The 24,118-nt window shown below is 40.7% G+C and overlaps 1 protein-coding gene across 1 annotated transcript in view; it reads right to left on the bottom strand.

Moving 5' to 3' along the window:
• The window catches only part of LOC149183915 (oxysterol-binding protein-related protein 1B-like), a 298,066-nt gene that overhangs the window by 1,505 nt on the left and 272,443 nt on the right, over nt 1-24,118 (bottom strand). The window contains exons 6-8 of the mRNA XM_089417310.1: nt 791-946; nt 304-471; nt 64-204 (exon numbers count right to left, since the gene is read on the bottom strand). Of these exons, the coding sequence (XP_089273436.1) occupies nt 64-204; nt 304-471; nt 791-946 (465 nt within the window). The remainder of the gene's footprint in view (nt 1-63; nt 205-303; nt 472-790; nt 947-24,118) is intronic.

Below are 24,118 nucleotides of genomic sequence, written 5' to 3'. Positions count from 1 at the left end.
TTACACGTAAGAAGCTACAAAGCTAAAAGGAGGGGTGGGTAATGAAACACACAAGGCCATAACCTGATGAGGGTTACGGTCAATAATAGACTGTTCCTTGAATTTGAGCTTACAAGAATATTCACCACTTCCCTGTATACGCATTGTTCCATAGTGATCACAGTACAATTTGCCCAAAATGAGATTGTAGATAGACGTTGTAACCTGCAAGTAAAGCAAGCTTACTTTTGCTTTATAAAATAATAACAATAATAATAAACTTCTGTTGAAAATATAAAGATTACGTCTTCCTAATTAAGTTACCTTACTCCACTGAAACAACTCTCCATCATCGAACTTCAGTGCAAGAATTCCAACAGGGTCAAGCTGAATAGAACGGCCCCAAAATTTTCCCTTTAGATTACTGTCTCCCCAAAACTTCCATCCTCTACCCTCACAATGGCATGCCACAATCATGGGATGATGACTAACCTGTATGCAAAATAAAAAACTTATAAAAAGGAGAATTTTAACCTTAAACAATAAAACTTTTGCATGGTAGTTAACAGAAAACATCAGTAATGGATGTCCTTGGAACAAATGTAAACGTTACAGCTTGTACTTCATCTTCTCTAATGGACAACCTATGAAAGCAGAGGCTGAATTGATGGCTTTCAACTTAGCTTGTACTTCATCTTCTCAAATGGGCAACCTATGAAAGCAGAGGCTGAATTGATGGCTTGCAACTTAGTGAGCAAAATTTGGCCAATAACAGATGACAAGATACATAAATAGTCCCAGTAGAACTAACCTTTTCAGAAAAGAAACGAAGCCCTTTATCAGGATAATCACCCTCATACGTCTCCCCCAAAAGTGGATTAAAGGGCTTGCAATGTCGACCTTCAGTGGAAGCATATCCGGAAACTGCAAATGCTGCTACAGTTAGGATCCTCATCAGGCTGTTCCCCTGAAATACAACACCCAGCAATGGATGGTACACAATAGAATAACTTTAACATTCAAGATAATAATGTAACTGCATAGATTCTTGAACTTCAAGACTTGCTTCCCTCTGCTAGAAGAAATTGGCATGCTCAACCTCAGTGCACATTTAGGCAAACATAATGAAATAGCTATCTGAAAGAGATAATCAAGGACATACTTATATCCTGCTTTTACACCTATACAGTGAAAACCTTGGCCGCATCTTTCAATTTATATTAGTAGTTAAATCCTGAAAACAAGTGATAATCGCAGTTACGAAAAGCAAAGTCCAAGCACAGAAGGCACCAGTGCCACAGGGATCATGATCTAAATTAGCAAAGGGCAAGTTCGAATCAGATACCTAGATGAGTTTCTCCAAATCGGGCAACTAAAACTCGGGGTTGACCGAGTTCAAGAACTGACATCCTGACAAGTGAGACAGATATGAAAAGCAAATACACAGAAGGAACCATTGTCACAGGGATAACGATCTAAATTGCCAGATCGCAAGTTTGAATCAGATCACTGCCTAAATGAGTTTTCTGAATTGGGCAAGTCAAACTCAGGGTTGGCTATGTTTGACTCAGTCAATTAAAGTTTGACTTGCGATCCCCAAGTTTGACTCAACCATATCCAGGAAGCTTCTAAAACCCCTTTTAACTGTGACATCTCTCTTTTTTTTTTTACCTGTTCGAGTGAATTTCCTCTCTGCTTGTTGACTGCAAGTGACGAACAGCTTAATGAGGCCAAATCATCTAGGGCACCTAACAACACTTGTTGACCATCCACCGAAGCTGCCGGACCTCTACGGCATAAAAAAAAAATGAAGTTTTTGAGGATTTACTGAGCAAGCTATTGTTACATTCCTCCTATAGCTTCTTTTTCACCCTTCAATGTACCCCTACTTGCTGTTTTTGTCATTTATTAGTTGCTCTTTGTTATTTAAGGTTTGTAGCAAAATTGCAGAGGATTTTTTTAAGGGATTTCGGGGCTTTTGAGTTATTAAGGTTTGTTTACGATGTATTTTTCAGGGGTTTAAAAGCTGTAGCATATTAGTGAGAGCGTTCACTGGAGAAGACAGCAGCCATTCCCCTTGATCTGTCAGCTGTTATCTTGCTGAACATAAACTTTGCAAAAGAGTAAAAATGCCAAGGGAGAAGGATTTTTGCTTGAGCTTACAGTGAAAAAATTCCACGATCAGCTAGCTTCTATGTAAATTTTTCCAAACTCGTACTGGTGCCATTTTTAGATTCAAATACCACGTTGACCATATTCACAGCCATGACAATGGTACTTACTTCTAAGTTCACCAAGATGTTAAATGGCAAGTCAACTTGGCCAATGATACCCTCAATTAGGTTAAAGCCAATGTTGCATGAAGCGGGGATAAAGCAGGTGCATTTTTTGGAAGTGAGGCATCGGAAGAGTCATTTTTCAAAAATCCTCAGAAGCGAAGCTTCCCAGAAGCATATATGTATGTCATTGCATTTATAGTAAAAAAAACATCCAAAATGGCAAATTAGTTGCAGAATATATCAAAGCATGCATATACTACACAAATCAACATAGAAATAACATCCATAGTACATTGATGATTAATTATTTGAGCATCAACTATCTAGAATCTAGATTCTTCTCCCCTTGTCTAGCCTTTGCCTCTACCTTGATTCTCTAGGGATATTGGTCAACATTGCCCAATTTTGATCAAACTACCTGATCCAAGCCTTAATATATAGTAGAAAAAGCTTACCATGCCTGATCAATGATTTTGACTTGAGTGAAGGGTAAATTTTTGATCTTGAAATCCTGAAAACACTGAAGTCTGCTAAATTTTGAATGGGATATGAAATTCTATTTTCTCCATATGAAGTCCGATGAGGTTGGAAGTTGGAACCACTCTCAAACATCCCGAGTCATTTCATGGTAATGTTAAAAATTTAAGTAAAAAGATGAAAATTTCATTTTTATCCTTTTACTTTAAGAATTTAACATTTCCATTAGGGAGCATCTAGGAAGTGCTAGGGAGCATCAAGGGAGAACCTTGGCAATGTCCGAGAAGCCCCACTTTAACCACAATTAATGAAAAATAAAAAATAAAAAGAAGTTGAGCCATGGAACTGTGCGACTTGATCTCGGAACCGCTTGCAAACTGTAGTAGAACTATGCCAAAACTATGGTTCGACCATGCGGAACCACACATGGAACCGTTGTGGTTCCAAATTTCTAGGAAGCATGATTTCTATTTTGATTTTAGGAACCACGGTTTGCCTGCAGTTCCACATGGGATGCAAATTTGACTTTTGAACTGGGCGGGGGGATGGATCCTGCAACACTGGTTAAAGCCACAAAACAAGAATAAAGGCAGAAATGGTAAATCTCATAGGTGGCCATTATTTTTCTAATAAACCTTGTTGCCTCCCTTTGTTCAATCCTTAATCCTAGGCATAAATTTTCCATACGTGCCTCAAACTCAAACTCAAGGTCAAAGCCAAATGTTGCCTCCTCCTCCCTTTCCTACAAATTTGAGATGGAGATGAAAATATACATGCTTTTCTTGCTTCCTACACACAATCCAATTCCCAACTTTAGCTTAGATGGCATGACTTGGAAAAATCATGTTCATAGTCGCGCAAGGAAGGCCATTGCTAATTTTTGGTACTATTTCTACATTCCATTCAACTTTGTTGGAGCCCCTTACTAGCAATCTATGTTTGATGTTGCGTATACTACACATCTAAGGTTCAAAACCCCTACATATGAGCTAAGTCACCAGGTTCAACAAATTTAATCCTTTAAGTTTGAAATTCACCAAAATTCATCTAAAATTGAATTTGTCTGATTTAGTTCACTGAAGCTAGAGGTGAACCTTTAGTTGAACATGGATCCACTCATAAACTTCAAAAAAAAATTTAAATTCATCTAAATTGGTTAGAGTTAGACTAGGGTTTGGCACATGAATAAAAAAAATGAAAAAGAAAAGGTAAAACCTTAATATTACCCTAAAGTCTAACTCATTGCCGCATTCTACACCATCATTCCCGACTGTTACTCCACAATCCCCTCTGCAAACTCCTAGAATTTGTAACTTGAAGGTTGAGAGTCCAAACTCGAGATTGCATCCCACAAGTAGCTTTGTCCCTTCATAATCCTGAAATTTGTGCCCTGTAACCCACCAAAAGTGGGTACCCCTAGGAGATCTTTTTCTCCAAATCATCTTCTTCCAGCCAACGGCCAACAACCCTGACAGCTAGCCAATGTGATGTGCCATTTTATTGCTGGCACCTGCATCAGCCATATGTTTCCTTGCCCATTTGTGAAGAGAACATGTTAGAAGGTGGGCAATCTGATCCAAAGTTATGCTATTCATTGTGTAATCGAGTGCTTATGCTTTTTTTTCGTTTGTGCAGTTGGCAAAGATTAGTGGGTGACTTGGAAAAAGGAGGGGTTTTGACCGTGGTTTTGTTCCCTCACCTTGAATGGGGGGCTTAATCTTCAATCTTAGTCCAATGTGATCTCCCCTAATGGCATGTGGGCACTACTTGGGAAACCCCGATTGAGAGAGTGTGGTCCCATTTGTTGAGAAATCTAGGGTAGCTTGATTAGGTTGATTTCTCTTTACTTTGATAACTGCTTGTGATGTTCTTTTACTTAACTTGATGTACTTGTAGTTAGCTTCTCCTTTTATCTGACTATTATGGTGTTCTTATCAACAAACAACTACCAAAACTATGAAGATCAATAGAACAAGAGGACACAAGATATAGGTTGCTAGCCAAGGCCAAAACCTCTCCCTTTGAGAGGAAAACCCACAAGAATTATTCTCTTCTTATAGAATCTTCAAATGACGAATTCCAAGACCTAAGACCCAAGACAAAGATTCCTCTGAGACCAAGTCAACCTCTCCTTTGATGCGTTTGTCCTTCACAAATTCAACCAAGTCAAACTATCCCAAAATTGTTGCACGTTCACAAATTCAGACCTGCAATTTCTTGATTGTAATTTTGGTCGTGTTGCAGCAACCCTAGCTTGGACATGTGAGGAAAAGATGATGAAATATCCATGCTCTCTCCTTCGCTTGAATTGGTCTTCTTTCCTTAGTATTTCGGCTTGCAAGAGTGATCCTCTTGACACTAGATTTCGACTCTTTTAATGATTGCAATTTGTAACTTCAGAAACCCTACAGCTCACACGTGTGAGAGGATAAACACAAAAATTCAGTTTCTACAACTTCAATTTTTCCTTCTTTTGTTCTCCTTCTTCGCTCCTTTTAGGTCTCTTTTTCGTCCTTTCTTGAACTTGATGGATGTCCCTCAAATGAGGTCGATTGCACACATATATATACCCTTTCCTTAGAGCTCGAACTATCATCATGAGGCCAACTTGTCCTCTACTAGGCCCACTAGTCTTCTTGTAGCCTAACGTGGTCTTGGAGGGAGACATTTAACTCTTTTGACTCATTATAAATTCCTTTTTCATGATACAAAATGCCCAATAGGGTCCTTTACATATGACAATGACTCTTTGACTTCTTTGACTCTATGACAAATCATAAAAGCACACAATGGGTGTTTTGACCTATAAATAAATTGACCTAGAGCATGAAACCAAACCTAGTTACCTAGAGCATGAAGACAAGTACAAGTACAATGACAATTATGAACCATGAAGACAAGTACAATGACAATTATGAAGACAAGAACAATGAAAGTATGAAGACCAAACCTAGTTACAATTCCAACACTCCCCATTAACTAGGGAGGTATTCATAATGACTTAACAAGATATTCTCAGGTTGAGAACTTCTATAAGAAAGAATATGGATTGATAAGCATCAATGATGATAGCATCACCATAACCAGCATTTCCAAACTACCAAGGCCTTGACAAGTAAGCTCTATTCTCCACTAGATCAGAGTACAATGCTGGGAAGCATAAATTTGGACACCACCGCCTCTCTGAGGAACATACTCCACCTAGGTGTTCACCAAGGCATGTCCTCACAGGACCGTTTCCTAATCCATTGTCACAATACTTGGCACAAGGAAATGTCGGTCCTCAAGATCTTAGATCATTGTACTTGACTTATAGTAGCTAGTCCTAGTCACGGTACAGATCTTCAAAGAATGTTGGTCCTTGATGCTTATCCAATTCAGCATTCTCCCTACCAATGTTCATGCACTAGACTTACAGTTGTTAGTCCTGACCATAGTACGTGACACATGGAGAACACGGTGTCCACCCTCACTCCTTCTCAACTAGGGAGGAGATAACCACAAGCCTAAGCTTGTCTCAAAAACACTCATCTTTTCATGAAAAGGAACTTCATCAATGCATCGACTACTTGTTCCTCTTGTGGAGATTCATTGTAGCTTCTCGGCTCCTATTTGCATCACATCATAATGAGGTTCGACATTCCTGATTTTATGATAGTCTTTATATCGAATCCATCTTGTCATCAAATAGTCCATCGCAACATTTTACGGAGCCAAACTGCTTCATAGCTAATCGTACAAACTTCCATGTTCTCTTCCTTCACATTGCAACAAAATTTTGCTTCAAGCTCTACCAAGAAATCATACCAACTTCCAAGTAGATTCAAGCATCAATAGTATATGTATTCATCATTAGCACTGCCAACTCAATTCATCTGTACTTGAATCGAATCCAATCAACTCAAGTAATGTTGTGTCCATCCAAGAACTTGCAACTCCCTCTTTCCAACTGATGTAAGTGAACTTCTTCTTTTATTAAGTCTCGCTTTCATGTTGCCATCAAATTGGCTTCTTTGATGCATACTTAAAATTGCTTTCTTCATCTATTAAGATTCAGAAAAATCTTTGTGCTTTTCTACGTTCTTCCAATTCTTCCATTGGCAAATAACGCTTAGATAGTTCTTGTTATGACTTATCTTTTTGAGGAAGGTTAGTTCCCTCTTAATCTTAGACCTGTTCACCAACCTTGTTCTGACATTAGCATGGTGTCATTTCTGTCATCTTCAAGAGATAGATCTTCTTCTTATAGAGGAAACGATTAGTTAGGGTTTTGTTCCTAGGGTTTTCTAATTCAAACCTTTGCTAGGGGTTACAAACCCTAGACTCTCCAAATTCTTAAAGATATACCATTTAAGAATTGCAAATTCTACACGCATACTAATAAGTTAGATGCAAAAACCCTGGAGATGTTATCAACAAGCCTTCTATGAGATGGAGTTCATTTCATTCATTGATCACAAAAATCTATATGTAAGGAGAGACTTTGAATGCTAACATATCATCGATCTCTAATATATCTATGCAGACCCTTTTATAATATGTCACTATAAAGAAGCAGAAGATCGTTAGCTTGCCCTTTATGTCTTATTTATAGATGTGATCATGACCTAGAAGACTAAGTATTCATATGTAAAATAATTGACATAGGTCATTAGTTGCAAATGAACAAAAAGAAAACATACCTCTTTCAACCATGTCCAACCATACAAGGATTCAATCCTTTTGTAGCAGAGATAATTTGTCTTCTCTTCAACGTCTACCTTCAACAGAATTACCTCAAATATTTGACCTTCAAATTTAGTCTTGTATGAATTTTAGCGCTTCTAGATAAATGTTGGCGTTGACTTCAGATTATTACATAGATTGATCACTTTTGTCACATGCCTCAGCGACAGAGTTCAAAGATGATCCATATGGTTTTGGTTTCTTTCATAGACATAGTTCCTTTAACTTTAGATCACAATGGACATGTCACATAGATGATGAGCTTTATATCTTCATGACACTTTTGTTCTTTGCATATAAATTTTGTCCTTCGTCCCTCAAGTATATAAACTCAGAGCTCGCATATAACCATAGTGCCACAGAAAGTCTTGGATGCCATTGCAATATAGTGTCACAGAAGGTTCGAATACCACCACAGAAGATTCGGATTTGTCACAAGTTCAGGCCATTGTCTTTGTCTTTATAAACATTACATTTCATTGTGCTAGGTATAAACTGTATAGAAGAATGGATATAAAAGCTCTTCCTTTTGCAATTAGACGCTTCATCATACTAGACTTTGATGCTTACATAGAGAACGAGATGGACTTCCTCAACCACATCATGTGTCCCAAAACATGTCTACTTAAACTTCAGGAAATTTGGATGCCTTTTACTGATCTTAGATAAGTGTCACAGTGAGCTCGAGTGCCATAGAAAAGTATTGTCAAGGTAAGTTATCTTCTTTTCTTGAGTGAGAGTACACAATTTTTCTTCACATTGGCCTTTTGTTAATTTTCCATTGTTCTATGCTTTTGTACAATCACTTAGCCTATTCTTTTCTTCAATTAACAATCAAATATAATCTTCCAATGATAGATAGCAATTGTAGATAGAACAGTAAAAAGCAATGTACAATAGAAGTAATTCAAGAGACACAAGATTTGGTCAAAGACCATGGAAAATCCCCAAAAGGGGGAAAAGCATTTCAAATTCTTCTTCTTATTATATTGTCATATAATGTTCAGCAAATAGATACAATGATTCAATCCATCAACAAAAGAGTCAAAGTCAATTCTTTGACTATCCAAGAGATCTACCAACTAATATCCAATAGATGAGCCTCAAAGTTCAAATCTGGCCAACAATTCAAAGTCTGCAATTCTGCCATGGTCAACAGAGGTCAAAGATGCCCTAACTAGTCCACCAGTCAACGGTCAAAGTCTTACAATTAGCTTGGTCAAAGCAACATTAAACTCGGCCTTCAAAAATTGGTCAAACCCATCAGAAACAGTCAACAAGAACTCAGTCAAAGGAGAGAAAATCCACCGTCAAACTTCAGATTCCCTACAGGCAAAGTTTGCGGTCAACTAGAGTCAAACTACCCAGAAAACCCCAGTCTCTGTGCCAAAACAAATCCAAAACTGAAGTCAAACTAACTCAAAGTATTCCCAAACACCAAAAAGGCAACGTTGGTCAAAGGCTGGTCAAAGACAGATTTCGGTCCAATCTGAAATTCTCCCTCTCCTACTTGCACGTGTGAAAGAAGACCTGCAATTACAAACTTGTACGAACCTCCAAGAGAAGAAAAATATGTGTGAGATGTGTGTCCAAATGAGGTTGACTTGACTTGTATTTATATGAGATTTTGGAGACCCAATTTGTCTTCTAGGGTGACCTGAACTTTTGGGCACAAGTGGGTTTTCACATTAAAAAATATTTTTCCTTGACCAAATTAAATTTTTCCAAGGGCAAAGAGGGTCTTCTCCAAACAAGGAAGGTTGTCCAAAGGAGGGAATTTGTCCTTGAGTTGCCAAATTAGCACTCCCTCTCAGCTAGGGAGAGATTTCCAACTACAACATATGTCCCATCTCAAATGTCTCGTCATCATCAAGTCAAATGTTGTCTCTACTCATCTCTGCTCATTTGTTGAACACTCTCGAATCTAAAAGAAGAAGAATTTGACATCATAGGGGAGCTCAAGCTACCACCCTCTATCCAAGGACAATAGGTAGGATATGACTTACCACAAGGGTAAGGATCACACTCTATCCTATTGACCTATGACAATAGGCAAGATACTACTTACCATGAGGTAAGGATCACAAACTATCCTATTGTCTGTTGATCTTCCCAACTTGACCCTCAAGAGTCAGTGGTAGAACACCTGCATCCCATAACTTGAGTAGGATACTACTTACCATAAATGGTAAGGATCGCGCCTAACTCAAGTAGTGAGCACCCATTGACCAGATGGGTGGGAAACAATCCCAACAAGCCCAACTTGTGGGTAGGATGCCAACTGGGGTATACTCTGTCAAGACCAAAGAGAGACAATAGGAAGGATACCACTTATCGTGGAACGTAAGGATCATAGACTATCCTATTGCTCGACAATAGGCATGATACAAATTACCACGCAAGGTAGAGATAATATACTATTGTATTGTCTAGTGTTCCCTCAACACCAAGAGCTCTCTGGCTCAATTCCTGTCCCTGTGACCTCAAACAAAGGGGACAACATAGCTCAGTGTTCTTGATTAACCAAGACCCTTACCTAGGAGGGTCACATCCATCAGTCCAAGCTCCTCTCTGAAGACCAAGAACTTCACTTTCGGCAAAGCCTTGGTAAGTATATATGATATCTACTCATCAGTTGAAAGGTGATGAAGTCTCACTACCCCTCTCTACACCATATCTCGAATATAGTGATACTTGATCTCAATGTGCTTGGACTTGTCATAAAATACGGATTCTTTGCTACTCAGATCCCACTCTTGTTGTTGCAATAGATCATTGTCATGTCCAGGACCTGCTCAAACAGCTCTCCAAAGAGATTTCTCAACCAAACTACCTCACAGCTAGCCATGCTAGCAGCAATATACTCTGCCTCTACTGTACTCAAAGCTACGAACTTATGCTTCCTACTCATCCAAGATATCATGGCAGAACTCAAACTAAAGCAACACCCTGATGTGCTCTTCCTATCAATAATGTTTCCAGCCTAATCAACATCAGTGTATCCATGAAGTCTCACATCTCTAATAATATATTTCAGACCAAGGTTAATCATCCCACAAATATCTCAACACATGCTTGGAAGCAATCCAGTGTGCATGAAGAAGCTCAGTCATGAATTGACTCAAAGTGTTCAGTGCAAAGCATATGTTTGGATGGGTGTTCACAAGGAACACCAATGCCCCAATCAGTTGCTATACTCAGAGGCGTTTGCCAAGTCAGGTCCAACAACTTATCCACATAACTTTTGGAAATTCATCTCTATCGGTGTGGCCAAGGACATGCATTCTACCATTCCAAATCTTTCCAATAATTTCACAACATATTTTCCTTGAGAAAGGAAAATCTCGCCAGGTTTTTGCCACACTTCTAATCCCAAGAAGTAATGCATCAAACAAAGATCCTTCATTTCAAACTCAAAGGCCAACTTGTTAAAATTGGCAACTAGGGCCAAACTCCATGTGGGTCATCTTATTTATGGCAGCTGATATTTTTCTTGGATCCCTCTCATCAAGAGGTGTAGGATTGATCTAAAGATCATCTGATTCTGATAAGTATTCATGGAGTTATGAATTTATTTGTGTTATAAGACAATTTGTCAAGGTCGGCTAGCAACCAAATAACCCACACATGTGCTCAATGTTTTAGTATAAAAGGAGATGACTTGAGAGTCATTTCACACACACTTCTCTCTTGATTTCTCTCCACTTGTCTTGGGTTTTAGTGTGAGAGAAATCTAGGAGGAAGTAGCCCTAAGACGTAGGAGGAAAGGAGGCTTAACAATCAGCCCTAGCCGCAATCCTAGCCCTAGCTTCTATGCATAACCTAGCCGCAGTCAAGAAGAAGAAATATGCTACCCTAATCTAGAGGACGCAGTCATGAAGAGAAGCCCTAACATTATCAAGAAGGAGCCCTAACCTATACGCTAGTCTCTACGTAGTCAAGAAGGAGGCCTATAGCCCTATACGCTGGTCCCTACAAAGACGCAGTCAAGGAGGATAATAGCATGCCCTAGCCGCAGCATTAGGAGGCTGCCCTAGACAGCGTGGAAGGGTTGTATGGACAGCGTATCTCTGAGGTAAGTTTAAGGGCTAAACGCAGTTAGTTTAAGGCCTGTTTCAGGGTGAAGGAGGGTCGAGTTCCCTTGCTGGAAGAGCCACAGTCATAGGACTGATTTGAGGGCACTTTGGAGGAGTGCAGATCCATGGAAGGGCAGTCGCAACCCTACACAGTCTTGCTGTAGGGTGCCGCAATAATTACAGGCAGGTCAAGGTTGTTAAAGAGGGCTAGACTACCCAGAACCACAACAAGAAGGGTCAACCTCCTAACAAAGGGCAACTGCACTCCTTAACAGCAAAATTGAAGGTTGGATATGGGACTGTAATGATGCCCTAACCAGGCCTACATGGCAGCATAGGAGTGGACCTTGAATAGTGAGTTGTAGCATGCAGCAGATGGTATTTTGGCAATGAGGATGCTAATGGATGAGGGTCCTAGGACATGGTACAACAATGTTCAATGGAACAGCACAATGATGGGACAACAATGACATTGTACATCAGTGCTAGTAAATGGGACAGCTGGGCTACATGGTGCTGCAAAAACACATGGGACAGAAGCAAGGTATGTTAAAGCTATTGGGACAGCAGCAACGTATAGCAAGCTGTGATGGGACAGCAAAAAAACAATGGGACAGCAAGCTAACATGGAATGGCCATGTCACTAACAGTGGGACAACAGTATACCACATAGGACAACAGTGGCTAGCATGGTGCAACAATGGCACATGGGACAACAGTGCAGCATAAGGTCCAGCATTGTGATGATGGATGCAGCATGGTGCCGCACAGTGAGGTGCAGCATGATGACGAGATGCAGCACAATGATAGGTGAAGGAGTCACCTTGGAGAATCAGTTGAAGCAACATGTCTTCCACTGATCTCATGTATCATCTTCTTAAAGATGATCTATGCTCTTATCTAGATAAGTGAAAGTGTTGACTTTTGTTGTAAATGTACTATCTCTCTCTCTCTCTCTCTACTAAACTATTGAAGAACATATAAGAAGATTTGATCAAGGGTTCCCCACATTGGGGTTTGTCCCTAGCTAGCGCCACATCTTGTGTCCTCTTGTCTTGGCTTGTCTTCTGTGATTGATGTTTATGTTCTATCTGTAGTTTAGTTTAACGCTGATGTGATTGCTAATCTAGGAAAGATATTAAGCTAACTGTGAAAATTGAAATAAATTGCTCTAAGCATAGAACATACCTAAAACTAAAACAACTCCCTCTTACTCTCGAGCATCAAGGGCTCACTACCTATCGAGAATAAATCGTCAACATATAAAACCAAAATCAAAGGCATACCTTGGACCACTATGAAGCAAACATTTGGGTCAACGCTGCTTCTTGTGAATCCAAGCTTCACCAGGTAGCTGTCAATGAGGGCATACCAGGCTCTGGGGGCTTGCTTCAAACCATATAGAGCTTTCTTCAACCTGCAAATATGAGTCTTCCTATCCTTCACTTCAAATCCCTGAGCTTGTTCAACATATACTTCTTCTTGTAGTATACCAAGGAGAAATGCAGTCTTCACATCCATCTGGTCGAGGGTCCATCCTTGACTAGCAGCAAGGGAAATAATAGAACAAATAGTAGTGTATCAGGCAATTGGTGCAAATTTGTCATCATAGTCTTCTCCCTCTTTCTGGGAGAAACTTCTAGCCACAAACCTTGCTTTATACTTCTCAATGCTTCCATCAGCTTCATGCTTGATCTTGTATAGCCATTTTGAAGTCACAATAGACTTTCCTTTAGGTCTCGGAACAACATCCCATACATCATTCTTCATAATAGACTCATACTCTTCAGCGGTGGCATCCTTCCAAACCTGCTCTTTCGCTGCTTCTTCAAAAGTGAGAGGTTCAACCTATACGATGGAGCTCGTAGCTACAATGTATCCCTGGTACTGACATGGCTTCTTGCTTTCTCTAAAGGTTCTTTTGGCAAAAACATGTCTTTCGACATCCTGTAATGTATTGTGAAGTCAAAGGCGTCTCTGTTAATTTTAGGTATGTTCTATGCTTGAGCAATTTATTTCAATTTTCACAGTTAGCTCAATATCTTTTCCAAATTAGCAATCACATCAACATAATAGTAAATTGCAGATAGAACATAAACATAAATCGCAGAAGAGAAGCCAAGACAAGAGGACAGAAGATGTGGCGCTAGCCAGGGACAAACCCCAATGTGGGGAAACCCTTGATCAATTCTTCTTATATGTTCTTCAATAGTTCCGCAGAGAGAGAGAGAGAGATAGTACATTTACAACAGAAGTCAACATTTTGACTTATCTAAATAGGAACATAGATCATCTCTAAGAAGATGATACATGAGGTAGTTGAACTTAATTGAAGACATGCAGCTTCAACTGATTCTCCAAGGTGACTCCATCACCATGCTGCTCCTCATCATCATGCTGCACCTCATTGTGTTGCACCATGCTGCACCCATCATCACTATGTTGCATTTCATCATGCTTCACTAATCATGATTGTACCCATCATTGTACTGCATCATGTATCATTGTTGTCCCATTGTTGTACCAATGTTGCACCATGTCCAGCAACACTGATCTACACCATGTTGCACCATTACTTCTGTCATGCTGCCACACTGCTTTAGTCATGTTGCCATACTGCCTTAGCTGTTGGCTATGGCCTATGGCCTAGCCCAGCAACAAGATAGACTATGATCCATGCAATAGTCAACACTTTGACCCAATACACGACAAACTCTCACTCCAAGTTTGCTGCCCAACCACTGTGGAAATTGTCACTAGTCTAGGGCATCTAATCATGAGATCTGCCCTCATCTCATTGACTTCCACAGGTTGCCTTAACACGATCCAAATCTGATCCTCATCTAGGATCCAACACCTACAAGAAATGTCATAAATAACATACCTTAGCTCATTGTTTTGAGGTCTGATTTGTTTGTTGCAAACTAGGCCTGGTTAGGGCATATCACAGTCCCTTTGCCAGCCTTATTTTTTGCCCAGATTTGCTCCAAGGTGATGCGGCTGCCCTTCCTAGTGGGATGAGACCCTTCACTGTAATCCTGGGTAGTTCTAGCCCTTACAAAGTCCTCAGCCTACCCTCAATCCCTGCGACATGCTACAACAAGCTTCCACAGGCCTGCAACAACCTTGTTAAGGGCTTGCCCACCCTCAAACGTCCTCAAAACAGTCCCTCCTTGGCTGCGGCCTACTCTTGAAGAGGTGTTGGCACCCTTGGTTGTTGTCCTGGGCATAGATAGCCCCTAAACAGCTCCACGCTGCCCTCCAAAGATGAGTTAGGACCTGCGGCCCACCTACAGCACCATACGTTGCCCTTCCTTCAAGAGTTCTGCACCCAAGACACCTCCACGCAGGTTGAACCAGCCTCTCCTTGCCTCAGCCCTCTAGGGAGTTGCCTCGGCCTCCCCTCACAACAATTCGGCCCTCAAACAGACCCTAGAAACAACCCTAAAACACCACGTTGTTCCTTCCTCCTCTCCAACGAGTTTGCACTTTAGGATTAGGGCTATCTCCTTCACAACATGACTGTGTCTTCCTTGACAGCATATTGGATTAGGGCAGACTGCGTCTTCCTTGATTTAGGTCATGTGTAGAGCATCTAGGACAACGTTTAGACTTAAGGCTTAGGCTCCTTCCCTACTTCGTCCAGGGCCTCCTCCTCTTAGACTTCTCTTCCACTAAAACCCAAAACAAGTGGAGAGAAATAAAGAATAAAGTGTGTGTTCAAATGACTATCAAGTCACCTCCTTTTATACTAAAACATTGACCACATGTGGGGGTTATTTGGTTGTTGGCCGACCATGACGAATTGTCCCATAACACAACTAAATTCATATTTCCATGAATACTTATCGGAATCGGATGATCTTTAGATCAATCCTACACCTTTCGATGAGAGGAGTCCAAGAAAAATATCAGCTGCCATAAATAAGATGACCCACATGGAGTTTGGCCCTAGTTGCCAATTTTAACAGTCCCTCTCAACTAGGAAGAACTCTATCTGTTGATCTATCTGCCAGACTGTACTATCTCTGCCATCAGTGCCCTACACTGCTCTGCTCTACTCTGCTCTGCTCTGCTGAACCATGAAGAAGAAGAATTGATCAAGAATGTTTCATACCATTCTCTACTGACCTGAAGTCAATCCCATATGAAGAGAGTGTGTCATACCACTCTTATTGATCCCAGATCAGTTCCAAAAGAGAGTGAGTTATATCACTCTTACTGACCCAAAGTCAGTTCCAATTGATCCTAGATCAATATCAAAAGAGAGTGCATCAAACCACTCATACTGACCCGAAGTCAGTTTCATTGATCCCAGATCAATATCAAGAGAGAGTGAACTATATCACTCTTACTGACCCAAAGTTAGTTCCAATTGATCCCAGATCAATGTCGGTCATCCTAGCATATGGAATATGGTAGATACATGATGTGTCTATCGGTACTTCTATGGTCCCTATCCTCATTTCCCTGCTCATTGGCCAAATGAGAGGTACTTCCCATGAGTCCCAAACTGCATGGGTAGGATGCCTTGACAGGAGAACCACTCATCCTGTCCATAAGTTGCCACGGGGTATCACAGGGGAAGGCTGAACCATTCACCCTGTACATAGCACACCAATAGGCGAGGGTGAGTTGCCCTATGGTCGCTTGTTGCTCCAAGAAGTACCCCAAGCCCCTCGAAGCTCCCAGAGCTCAATGCATGCATCATACAGGATCCTCATAGGAGGGTCTCTCAACGACTCCACATCGTTCTTGGAAAGTCACAAATTTGACCTTTCCCAGGGGCTTCGACAAAATGTCGACGACCTGCACATCAGTCCCAATGCGATGGAGCCTCCTTGCTCATTGATGTACCATATCCCAGATAAAGTGGTACCTGATGTCTATATGCTTGGAGCAATCATAGAATACAGGATTCCTCAACAACGAATCTCCCTCTGGTTGTCATAGAAGATCACAGCGGTATCCATCATGTGTCCAAACAGCTCATTGAAGAGCTTTCTCAACCACACAGCTTCGCAAGAGGTCATACTCGTAGCTATGTATTCGGTCTCAGCAATGCTCAAAGCAATTGTCTTCTGCTTCTTGCTCATCCAAGATATCGTAGCAGAACCCAAAGAGAACCAGCACTCAGAAGTGCTCTTGCGATCCTCCTCACTGCTTGCCCAGTCAGCATTCGAATAATCATGTAGCTTCACATTTCTTGCAGAGTATCTCAATCCATGAGAGATTGTGCCCCGAAGATATCTCAAAAGATTCTTGGCACCAATCCAGTGAGGCTCAACCATATATGAGCTAAACATGCTAACTGCAAAACATATATTCGGACAGGAGTTCACCAAGAACATCAATGCTAGAATGAGTTTATGAAACTCAAAGGAATTTCCCAAATCAGGTCCGGCATCCTACCACATAAATTCTGAAAGTTAAGCTCCATCGAGGTAGTCACGGGCTTGCAGTTCACCATTCCAAATCCGGAATTCAACTCCCTCTTACTTTTGTAAATGAGAGGGTTTTCACCTGTCAAAAAGAGGTCGTCTTCAGAAGGTGCTAATATGAGAGGTCTACCATCCACAACCTTCAAGCAAAGGTTTGGATCGACTTCACTTCTAGTGAATGTCAGCTTCATCAAACAGCTATCAATCCTCCCATATCAAGCCCGGGATGTTAGCTCTAAATCATAGAGAGCTTTCTTCAACCTAAATACATGAGATTCTTGATCATGATCTCAAACCCCTCAGGTTGTTCCAAACCTATGGACCTGCTACATGAGTGGAATGGTCCCCTTGTAAGATTTTCCTTCGGTACATCTCAGACATGTACCTTCATGCTCTTCTTGAATTCAAGCATCCCTGTGACCATCTGACTCACATCAGGTAGGGCCCCATAATAAGTAGACCTTCGGTGCTATAAATGAGATGTGTCAACTGACATGGTCCCCAATGGACTTCTTGGAACTTGATACAAATTGCCAATCTTGAACTCAAGGATAAAAGCATCTTTGAAAATTCTATTTTCAAACACGTAGCTTTCCATCGATGAATGCCACCATGAAACCTTTGACTTCCATTGCCGAAATAGACACCAGGTTCTTCTTGCGATTAGGTACATAAAGATCTTCTTTTAAGTGAATCAAGTTACCCTCTTTCAATTGAGAGGTAACATTCCCTACACCCTCTCCAGGATAGGTGGCATTGACTCCAAGTATAGTCGCATGATTGTTTCCATCTCTACCAAATTAGAGAGAGCACCCTTCTATCCGATGAAGCGCCTTGAAGCACTATAATCAATAATCTAGATTCCCAAAGAGTCTGAAGGAGAGGGCCAATATAAGATAATGCTTCTTTATCTTATCAGAAAACAACATTTGATTCTTCATACCTGGGGTTCCTTGCTTTCTTTGAAGAGTCGGCTATTTCCTTGATGACCTACATTATCTGTCATTCCTCTGATCATTGAAGATGTCCCTGGAATGATTTTTATCAACATCAAGTAATGTGTCCCTACCATTTGGACACTCCATCGCATAATGGGCGAACTTATTGCAAGCAAGGCATCTGTCATTCCTTCCACCCTTGGATCCAGACTTCCCTTTGAAGTGATCTTTAGGTAGGCCATCGAAGGCTTCCGCTGCACCATTCTGATAATATTCTCCACTTGGATTTCACCCTTGGTGAATTTGAAGAGGGATGAGGAACACATTGAGCCTTTTGTCCTTTCCCAACTGTCTTCAGTGATCGCTCTTTCACTCTTGCTTGGGCTTTGTCTTCACCTCACCTCTGATACCATGTTAATTTTAGGTATCTTCTATGCTTACAGCAATTTATTTCAATTTTCACAGTTAGCTCAATAACTTCTCCAAATTAGCAATCACATCAACATAATAGTAAATTGTTGATAGAACATAAACATAAATCGCAGAAGGCAAGCCAAGACAAGAGGACAGAAGATGTGGCGCTACCCAAGGACAAACCCCAATGTGGGGAAACCCTTGATCAATTCTTCTTATATGTTCTTCAATAGTTCAGCAGAGAGAGAGAGAGAGAGAGAGAGTACATTTTCAACAAAAGTCAACACTTTCACTTAACTAGATAAGAGCATAGATCATCTCTAAGAAGATGATACATGAGATCAGTTGAAGACACGCTGCTTCAACTGATTCTCCAAGGTGACTCCATCACCATGTTGCACCTCATCATCATGTTGCACCCATCATCACTATGCTGCATTTCATCATGCTTCACTAATCATAATTGTACCCATCATTGTACTGCATCATGTATCATTGTTGTCCCATTGTTGTACCAATGCTGCACCATGTCCAGCAACACTGATCTACACCATGATGCACCATTACTTCTGTCATGTTGCCACACTACTTTAGTCATGCTGCCATACAACCTTAGCTGCTGGCTATGGGCTATGGCCTAGCCCAGCAGCAAGATAGATTGTGATCCATGCAATAGTCAACACTTTGACCCAATACACAACAAACTCTCACTCCAAATTTGCTGCCCAACCACTATGGAAATTGTCACTAGTCTAGGGCATCTAATCACGAGATCTGCCCTCATCTCATTGACTTCCACAGGCTGCCTTAACACAATCCAAATCTAATCCTCATCTAGGATCCAACACCTACAAGAAATGTCATAAATAACATACATTAGCTCATTGTTTTGATGTCTTTTGTTTGCTGCAAACTAGGCCTTGTTAGGGCATATCATAGTCCATTTGTCAGCCTTCTTTTCCACCCAGATTTGCTCAAAGGTGATGCGGCTACCCTTCCTAGTGGGGTTGAGACCCTTCACTGTAATCCTGGGCGGGTCTAGCCCTTACAAAGTCCTCGACCTACCCTCAATTCCTACAGCATGCTACAACAAGCTTCCACAAGCCTGCAACAACCTTGTTCAGGGTTTGCCCACCCTCAAACGTCCTCAAAGCAGTCCCTCCTTGGTTGTGGCCTACTCTTGAAGAGGTGTTGGCACCCTTGGTTGTTGACCTGGGCATAGATATCCCCTCAACAACTCCATGTTGCCCTCCAAAGATGAGTTAGGACCTGCGGCCCACCTACAGCACCATACATTGCCCTTCCTTCAAGAGTTCTTCACCCAAGACACCTCCACACAGGTTGAACCAGCCTCTCCTTGCCTCAGCCCTCTAGGGAGTTGCCTCGGCCTCCCCTCACAACCATTCGGTTTTCAAAAAGACCCTAGAAACAACCCTAAAACACCACGTTATTCCTTCCTCCTCTCCAACGAGTTTGCACTATAGGATTAGGGCTATCTCCTTCACAACATGACTGTGTCTTCCTTGACAGCGTATTGGATTAGGGCAGACTGTGTCTTCCTTGATTTAGGTCATGTGTAGAGCATCTAGGACAGCATTTAGACTTCAAGCTTAGGCTCCTTCCCTACTGTGTCTAGGGCTTCCTCCTCTTAGACTTCTCCTCCACTAAAACCAAAAACAAGTGGAGAGAAATCAAGTGTGTGTTCAAATAACTGTCAAGTCACCTCCTTTTATACTAAAACGTTGAGCACATGTGGGGGTTATTTGGTTGCTAGCCAACCTTGATGAATTGTCCCATAACACAAATAAATTCATATCTCCATGAATATTTATCGGAATCGGATAATCTTTAGATCAATCCTACACCTCTCGATGAGAGGAGTCCAAGAAAAATATCAGTTGCCATAAATAAGATGACAAACATGGAGTTTGGCCCTAGTTTCCAATTTTAACAGTCTCTTCCTGGCAGGGGGATCACATGGAGGATCCAAAGGGTCCATAGGCTCCATGGGATCATCAGCAACATCTTTCTCCATCTCATCAACAGAAGGGCCATTCAGTAAGTCTATGTAATCATTGCGTCGAGAGGCGCATTCTACAGCCCGGTATGACCCCGATGTGTAAGTATGTTTATGCTCAAAGTTCAATTTTAGCTAATGTCGGCCAACATAAAAATAAAAAATTAGAAATCTAAATAATGTTTATGTTCGTCTCTCCAATAAATAATAATAATGAAAATAAAAAACAAATTAAGGATGGCCCAAAACAAAAATGAAATAACCATATAAATAAAAAAAAACTACAATACAATAATCTCATGCTTTTAGATAAACAAATTACAATACAATTATCTCATGCATTTAATAGTTTTTTTATCATATACGTTGAATTTGAATAGATCATAAATTTACCTTCAACAAAAAAATTTACCATATTAAAATTCCAAAGTAGGTAAAATTTTAAACATCTTTACTCTTTACCAACGCCACTATCATTTCTTAAATCAAAGTAAAAAGGTTAATTCAACACAAAGAATCCAAAATCTCGCTCTAAAATCTTTTAATATTTATTTTAACTAATTATTTGTAAAATGAATCTTTAAAAGGAAAACCATATCCTATAGATACATTAAAATCTCTATATACAAATATTTCCACGTCAAAGTTGTAATATTTGAAAATATTCATTTAATATAGTTTTATTATAAATTTTGTTATCATGCCATGTAAAAAACACAATCAAATCTAATATTAATATTGAAAGATTAATATTCATATTAATATTATTATTAAATCTAATATTAATATTAATATTATTCAACTTAATAACTTTTAATTAATACAATATTAAACTTTTTTATATTATAATGATATATATTAACTCTAGATATATATGGGAGGGAAGAAAAAAGACAGAGTGATAGAGGTGGAGAGATAGAGGGAGTGAGAGAAAGAAGGAGAGAGGGAGGGATAGAGAGATGGAGTTGGAAGGAGAGAAAGGGAGGGAAGAAGAAAGACATATAGAGAGAAAAGTGGAGAGAGAGAGGGAGTGACAAGGAAGAGATGGAGAGAGAATGTTTATGCTTGGGGGTTAGATAGAGAGACAAAGGAGAGATGGAGAGAAGGGGGGGAAGAAGGAGAGAGAAGCGGAAAGGGAGGGAGACAGTGATAGAGTTGGAGGGCAAAGAGAGAGAGAGAGAGGGAGAGAGAGAGTTGAGGGGGAGAGAGAGAGTTGAGGGGAAGAGATAGAGGGAGATATAGATATAGATGGAGGGGGGAGAGGGAAGAAGATTCCTTGCACTAGATGCATTGATTTCAATGTAGATAGTGATTTCTTATCCTCTTTGATTGTTTGCACTGAAGGAGATAAACTAAATTAGAGGGAGAGGAGGAATGAAGAGATAGAGAAGGAGAGGAGTGAGAGAGGGAGAGAAGTCTAAGAGAAAGAGAGGTAAACACAAGGATGGAAGGGGATGTTAGCTTTTGGTAGCATCGGAAGTGCTCTAGCCTTGAAAATTGGTGGAGAGGCTAAGTCACATGAATTCTAAAGAACCCAGAAACCGTTTGGGGAAATTCCTCCTGGATTGTATTTTATTAAAATAATTAATATTTTTAATGGAGTTCCTAAGTCTAAACTTAGGAAAATTAAAATATTAATCAAAATATGGGTGAGAATGATCTAGAAGGCAGATCAAGTCATGTTTTAATATTAGCTGTTGATTAGAGACTTAATCTCGGCCGTTGAAGACTCAATAGGAAAAGTATAAAATGGAGGTTTGGGGTTCATTTGGAAACACACATAGAGAGATTGAGGAAATCGATTTTCTGAGGTGAAAGTTCTATGGAGGAAAATCGATTGAGGAGATCTTGCAGTTGAGGGGTAGAGAGAATTTGGGAGAAGCACTTTCTGAAAAATACAGAACAGAGAGGCAGAGAGAGCTTGCAGAGAAGCAGCGCAATAGCCGAGAGAGCTGACACAGAAAAGTTGTCTGTCATGCAAAATCCAGAACTATCGGAATAGCTGAAACTGCCGGGAACTATTGAAACTACCGGAGCTATCGAGAACAGTCAGAAGAGCTGACAAAGAGGCAGCGCAGTAGACGGGAGAGCTGACGCAGAAAAGCTACCTGTCATGCAGAATCGAGAACTGTCGGAACTGCTGGGAATTGTCGGAATAGCCGGGAGAGATGACGCAGAGGGCAGAGAAGGTGACACAGGGTTGATGCAGAGCCAGCGCAGAAATAGCTGGGGTTAGCCAATTTTGTGTCGGATCAGCCAAAATTCTATCAGGTGAAGTGAGGTAAACTCACTCAGATTTTCCGCCAGTGTTTTCTTTGTAAAGGATTGCTAGATGAGCATCCTAGAGTTGTATTCAGATATTTCTCTTGCATAATAATAAACCCTCAGAACTGTTGCACTGATTTTCCCGCATTGCGTTTTTCCGAGGACTATTGTTTACAAAAATAAGTGTGTCCTATGTATCTTGTTCTTTGCTCTGTTTTCTGTTTCATGAGATCAAATATTTAATTAGTGTAGGCTGCAGAAGTAATTTGCTTTAGTATTCAGAAGAATAACTTGATGAATGTAATTTAAAAATCAAGTAGGTGAAGTAGATTCAGATTTGCTGTAGTAGGGGTTCCTTTAATGTAGGAATTTTCACATGGTATCAGAGCATTGATTTTGAAACAGGAAGAGCAGATCAAGTGCTGAGCAGTGAGGCCGAAAGCTGCACTTGGAAGCAATTCGAATCCCCTTGAAGGGATTGCACAGTCCTTGCCAAGAAGCAGATCCGAGGAAATCTCTCTCTGAGTGAGATGACAAAGAGGTATGATTTCCAATTCGTGAGTTTGCAGAGGCAGAGGGAGTGACGTAGAGCCTCAATGCTGTCCTTGAAGGGCGCAGTTTCTGCCGAGGCAAAAATCCGTTGGAAAAGAACAAAGATATGTAGAGGGGGAATTTTCTCCTCAGATAACTTTCTGCCAGAAAGTTTGAATTTCTCACTTGCTGAGCAGCTGAGTAGTGCTAAGCAGTGACTAGATGAGTCAATTCGACAATTGGGTGAGATGGCATCACATGGGCTCAGAGTTCAGGACAGGTTGGAAGGTGCTTCCAATTATGTCATATAGAAGACCAGAATCTTAGTTGTTCTGGAGGAATATGATCTTGAGGCCTATGTCAAAAGTGTTGTAGTTGTCATTGCTGACAACGACCAAAAGAAATAGTACAAAGTCAAGCAGGGGAAGGAAAAGAGGCTCATTCTCGATGGAATTCGAGATCATGTGGTCTCACACTTGCAGGGAAAGGATACAGCCTGAGAGATGTGGGAAGCCTTTTCTTCTCTGTATGAAGTCTCTTCCAAACAGCGGAAGATGTATTTGGAGTAGAAGTTGCAGCGGACTTTAATGCAGAAAGGAGAAGGGGTGAACCTCTATCTTCAACATCTTCAGTACACTAGCGACCAACTTGCTGCAGTGGGGTCCACTCCTCAGCCAATCGCGATGGTGAGGATAACCCTGAATGGAGTCTCGAATGAATGGCAACTTTTTGTCCAAAGCATATTGGGCAGAGAAAAACCACCTTCATGGGAGAAGATGTGGGTGGCTCTTCAACAGGAGGAGTTAAGGAGGGACCTAGTGAAGGTCAACCTCAGTGGCAGCAGTGGGAGTGGCACAAAGATGAAGGAGGAGGAGGAGGAGAACACAGCACTGGCGTCGAAGGGACAACAGAAGCCGAAGCGAAAGAAGGACATATCAAAGGTGAAATGTTTTAGTTGTGGCGAGTTGGGCCACTA

Source organism: Pinus tabuliformis, chromosome 3_2 (genome assembly GCF_031772625.1).
Source record: "Pinus tabuliformis cultivar Carrire ecotype Pingquan chromosome 3_2, CPIR1, whole genome shotgun sequence".
In the NCBI taxonomy this organism is placed as follows: domain Eukaryota; kingdom Viridiplantae; phylum Streptophyta; class Pinopsida; order Pinales; family Pinaceae; genus Pinus; species Pinus tabuliformis.
This window is presented reverse-complemented; position numbering and strand designations above follow the sequence as displayed.